Source organism: Elaeis guineensis, chromosome 10, assembly GCF_000442705.2.
Source record: "Elaeis guineensis isolate ETL-2024a chromosome 10, EG11, whole genome shotgun sequence".
Taxonomy (NCBI): Eukaryota; Viridiplantae; Streptophyta; class Magnoliopsida; order Arecales; family Arecaceae; genus Elaeis; species Elaeis guineensis.
Genome location: NC_026002.2, coordinates 23,146,512 through 23,152,208, shown reverse-complemented (window position 1 = coordinate 23,152,208; position 5,697 = coordinate 23,146,512). Strand labels below are relative to the sequence as shown.

General features: G+C 39.1%; 1 protein-coding gene across 1 annotated transcript; it reads right to left on the bottom strand.

Moving 5' to 3' along the window:
* Positions 1 to 4,227: 4,227 nt before the first annotated feature.
* LOC140852032 (putative germin-like protein 2-1) lies at positions 4,228 to 5,226 on the bottom strand. Its single transcript, XM_073244686.1, has 2 exons — positions 5,061 to 5,226; positions 4,228 to 4,923 (listed from the first exon to the last, which is right to left on the bottom strand). The coding sequence occupies exons 1-2, from the start codon at positions 5,170 to 5,172 to the stop codon at positions 4,370 to 4,372; spliced, it is 666 nt and encodes a 221-aa protein (XP_073100787.1). The 5' UTR covers positions 5,173 to 5,226; the 3' UTR covers positions 4,228 to 4,369.
* Between the last annotated feature and the right edge of the window lie 471 nt (positions 5,227 to 5,697).

The window sequence follows — 5,697 nt, the reverse complement described above, 5'->3', positions numbered from 1 at the left end:
ACCCAAAGCCCACACACACAAAAAAAAAAAAAATAGAACGGGAAGAAGACTCCCGATGGGAGTCTTCTTCTCCGATGAATCCCGGACGAAGAAGAGTTCTGGGATCCTTAAAACTCTAGGGCCCTTTATAAATAAGACTCCTCTCTCCCTCACGAGCCTCCACCAACGACCGTTGAGCCCGATTCCTCCTCTTTTCTTCGTGGAAGCCGCGGCAGCCTCTTCTCGTGTTCATCGAAAATCGAAGGTCGAAGAGGCCATCGGAGCTCAGGTAAGGCTCCAAATTTTCTTCCTTTCCCTCTTTCCTTTCTCCCCATGGTTTTAGACCCTCACCGACCGTTGGGATCGTCAGAAAATCCATGAACAAGGTGAACCCCTATTTTGCTCTGTTTCGATCGGACCCTTTTCTCTCTTTTTCGGCCACCGACGTCGTCGGTTGCGGTGTCTCATCCTTAGGATAGGATCCTCATCCCTTTATCTCTCTTCTCTGAAGGTATTAGCCGTCGGTGACCGGCTAATGACTGAAAAATAAAAAAAAAATAGCGATCCTCTGTTTTTTCGATCTCTTCTTGATTTTTCGCCGGCAGAATCTTACCGCCGGCCATCCCTTGCTCCACCACCACCTCCACCTGCTGCCGGACCTTCGACGAAGCCGTCGCCCTCGCCGAAGCCAAGCTGGAGCCCCTTCGTCCGTCCCCTGTTTCAGCCCAAGGGAGGCCGCGGGAAGAAAAGGAAAAAGAAAGAAGAAGAAGAAGAAAAACAAAAGAAGAAGGAAAAGAAAAAGAAAAGAAAAAGAAAAAAAAAAGAAAGAGAAAGAAAAAAAAATAGAAAAAAAAAGAAAGAGAGAATTCTCTCTCTCCTCTCCCTCCTTTCTCTCTCTCTCCTCTCTCTACCTTCTCTCTATATTTTCTCTCTCTAGATTCTCTCTCTTTATGAATTTTATCTCTCTAGTATCTTTCTCTCTCTGATTTCATCACGAATCTTAGGATAAAATTGATATAAAAATATGATGACCTGAGATTGCTCTGAAATTTGTGCAGTAGATTAGATCCCGATCCGATCTTTATTCGAAGTTGATAACATCAATCATGGTTAATCTATATTGAATCATCCTGATATGACCTCTGATGATCTCGACCATGATTGCCTCATCGAAAGGATATGAAGATTCTCTTCTCACTTTCTCTCTCTTCATGAATTTTCTCTCTCTAGAAGTCTTATGGATCAGTGGAGAATCCAAATACTTAGACAAATCCTAATTTTGGTTAATTCTAAGAGAGGTCCTAAATTTGTGTTATTAAGATCGATTATCGATAATTTCTCTATATATGATTTTTATATTGATCAGGGTCATGAAGAGATATGATTGTCTGCATAAGATATTGAGTGGAACATCTTGTTTGTGAAATTTATAAATTAAAGAAGAATATTGATTTCTGTGCTTGAATCAGTCATTGGTAAAGGTAAGAATTTCTGTACATGATCATCATTATATATGTTATTTTACCGTTGGTTTTATCTCATTGATTTTGCATCGTTGGATTTGAGATCGATGAATTTATTATATCCGAGACACTGTTATTTATTTATGTGATTTTGAGCATGAGTATGTTATATCAATATATATGTATCAGCAATTGATGGCATGATTATATGGGTATGACATATTTATTACACTGCAAAATATGAATTGATTAATGAAGTCAAATATTATAATTTTATGAAAATGAAAAGAAAGAAAAATATGGTTTGGACTGGCCTTGTCATGTGGAATAGCCTGCGAGGAGCTTATGCTTGGAACAGTCCCCACAGGCTTATGTGTGGAAGAATCTAATCCGAGAAAGATCATGAATAATTTGATCCAAGAAAGATCATGGCCACTTTGATCCGAGAAAGATCATGAATATTTCGATCCAAGGAAGATCACAAAAATCGATTCGAATAAAAGATCGTCGCATGATCCAGGTAGTCCACAGCCAAAGTCAAAAAGAAAAAGATTAAAGACGATGTGATAATAGAAGAAAATAGAAAGATAAGACATGAAACAATCGTTGAATAAAATTATTTTACTTATTAACATATGATAATGCATCTCTTTTGATAAAACAGATAATCTATAAATGTTTGCAGTATTCTGGACAGTGAACATCGACTTTTATGTGTTATTGCTTATCTTTATTTTCAGATTATATTATTATATTGATGTGATATGAAAATTTTTACTGGGCTGTAAAGCTCACACCCCTTCATCTTTCTTTTCTTCTCAGAGTTACAAGATGTCCATGGTTGGCTATGGAATAGATTTGTGAGTGAACGGATGCATAGATAGAGTACTGTTGATACCTGATCAGAGGATTGAAGGAATGTTAATTATAATTATACAAATTTTATGAATTATTATTGAAATTAAATATTATGGTTGATAAGGTTGTAATGATTTAATTTGGCCTTGCATATTCTTTAGGACATGCTCTAAGGAGTATGCGGCCATCATGTATCCGATCCGGATGTTGGATTCGGGGCGTGACAGCATCAGCTTGAAAGGCCCCTGCCTCCACTTTATTTTGCCTTTTCTATTTTTTTTAAGGCATTTTCATCAGAGATGCAATAGGGAAGCAGAGCAGGATCTAAATTCCAAAGCCTTCCTTGCTTATACGGGCCTATTTGGAATGGATAGGGTTGGCCCAAATCTTATAGGATTTGGGAATCCTATCGATTAAAATCTTTCCTAGGTCTAAACTATGTGACAAAAAAAAACAATGAGGAATGGCTAATCAATACTATAAGAAAAAAAAATGGCCTCAAGAGGTCATTTTCTTTTCTATGATTTTTCGGCTCTACCTTCCCACCCCCCACCATCTTCAACCCCTCTTCGCCCATGCCATCTCCCCCCCCCTCTTCCGCCTCCTCCCCTCTCCAACTACCCCATTTGGCCCCTCACCATCCTCGTCCTCCTCCACGTCCTCCTCTTCCTCCGCTCCGATGACGACCTCCCCACTGTCCTACATACAACTCCTCGCCGCCTTCACCAGCCAACTTAAAAAACCTCTCGATCTCCCTTAGGTGCTCTCCTTCACTACAGATCTTCGAAAAAGAGAATGAAATGAAAAGAAAACAAAGCAAAATGGAAAAAATAATGATCAATTTGTGCGCCTCTTTCCATTATTTTCATTGATTTTTTCTATATTTTATCCTGATTTTTCTCTATTTTTTACATCCTCAGGAGTCTCAATGGGGTGGGTGGCTAGTAGCGGCCGAATAAGGAAGCTTAGAAGACGGCTAGAGTTTTGTGTTGATAGTTTAAAATATATAAGTATACTGTCAAAAAGATGAAACCTTTGAATGGTTTGAATGGTTAAAGTAGTTATTAGGCCAGATTTGGAGTTCAAATCCCTATGTTCTCGTATTATATATACATATATATTTTTTATAAAAAATTTTAAAATATATATAATCAAATTCAAGTAGTAGATATCCGAGGACAAATTTCAAATCCATCCTGGATTTTAGTTTTAAATTCTAAATGTACATAAAGATATTTTAGCTATGTCTTGATATAAATTATTTTTTAATTACAATAATCAATATGATATTTTGATAAGGATAAGTTTATTATATTAGTAAAAGAAGGGGTAGAGATCAGAGAGAGGAGGGAAAGAGAAAGAAAATAGGGGATAAAATATTTATCATCCAAATATAGGATAGCATTAGCTACATAAGGTTTTTATCCAATAGAATTTAATGTATAATGCTGCAGGATCAAAAGCTATATCCCATCATGGATTTTATCCTAAGGTTATAAAACTAATTAAAAACTCAAACATGCTCTTAAACTTCGCTCCTCCCCTAGCCTAGATCGGAGGAAAGACACAGGTGGCAACTTTAGCTAATTATTCGAAGTAGAAGCGCCGTGAGTTTAAGCTGAAGCTTAGAGGTAAGTGCTGCTCAAACCTCCGCAGAGGATGCCATAAACTAGCAGTCCGTTTTTGCCAAACCTTTCAAGCCAAGGTTGCCAAAGGACCATCCAAATCCAAATCCTTTTGCTTTTCAGTCCTTTATTCAGAAAAATCCATCTTTTTTTCCATGGTGCCTTTGGTTTAATTCCTACAGTCCACTCTGAGACATGAAATTTGTGAATAGGCGAACAAGTAATTTGTATAATCATGTCCAACAACGATGTTGACCTAATGTCAGAGCAAAGAAACAAAAAAGCACTTTCTTGCACTGGTGAATAAATTGCCTTTATTACTGTAAAATTTCGCAACTCACTTTTTGCTTATTTGTGCTAAAGAATACATACGAATCGGTGTAACATTCTAAAGACACACACGAGTCAGTGTAACAATCTTTCTATTTGGCATAGAAAGAGTTATCAATTGTTGTTGTCCATCCAAAACTGAGCCTGCAGCCAGTCAACAGTCTTCTCGTCCGCCTGAAAGGCCTTCGCAAGTACATCACGAGAGATGGGTGGCTTCGACCCAAACACAGCATTGGCTACAGTGATCACACCAGGGTTTTGGCTGCTCAATGCGGCAATAGCAACCGCATTCTTCGTGCCGTAGTTGAACTGGAAGTGGATTAGACCTTGGGGGAACACAAACACATCACCCTTGTTGATGACTCTGGTAAAGAGCCGGTTGTCCGGGTTGGAAGTCACAAAACCCACGTAAATCGAGCCTTCTAACACGGTCAAAATCTCCGTCGCCCGAGGGTGGATGTGAGGTGGGTTCAGGCCATAAGGAGCGAAGTCTATGCGAGCCAACGAGATGCCAAGGGTGTTGAGCCCTGCAATTTTCTCCACATTAACCAAAGTCACATTTGACCCAAGTTTGTTTGCTGTATCGCCAGGCTTGTCGAGGCCGGAGAGGAAGAAATCATCAGCTTTGACATCCTTTGGGTTCTTGCACACAAGGCCGTTGACAAATACTGCAACAAATAAAATTAACATAATTCACTTAGCTTGATCGAAAAACTTGAGAAGAACCTTGCTTCAAAGCCGACGAAGTTTGTGAATCCGTAAGAGATTTTGCTCAACTAGAAAGAGACAGAACATATATAATTACCATGGGACGTCTTGTCAGCGACACAGAAATCCTGGACAGGACTAGGATCAGAAGCAATTGCATGAGAACAAACCAGCGCAAGGAAAGCAAGCAGGAGGATGCGTGAAGCCATGTCCGTTCGGTCAAGCAGGACAGAATATGGAGGGAATAGAACTCGAGGGTTTAGATCGAAGCTGGATGGGCTGGGAAGGCTTGGAGTAGATAGATATATATAGAGAGAGGAGGGATAAGCGACCCGGTTTATTAGAAGGTTAGACCTTTGAAGTAGTCGTTGAGGTTGGTAGTGATTTGCTTTGTGTTCTGTTATGAAGTATAAATAAAATCTTTTTCTTCCAACATTCTTCTAAAAGTAATAGACTCTAAGCGCAAGGATGAATGACAGATCTAGTCCACGCTTCCCAAAATAGAATGCTTTCACACCGATGTTTCAGTTCTTAAGCAATCCCAGTATACGGCGGCAAATACAACATCCCAGAAGAGAAAGTATGACCAGTTCTGTAGCCAGTTGATCTATGGATTAAGTATAGCCGCGTTTGACGCTTACAACGGTTGGGCCAGCTACATGCCAAAGTTATTACAGTTTTAACGATTTATTTATTTTTAATCTTATGCTAGTACGGGCATATGCCAAGCAGGT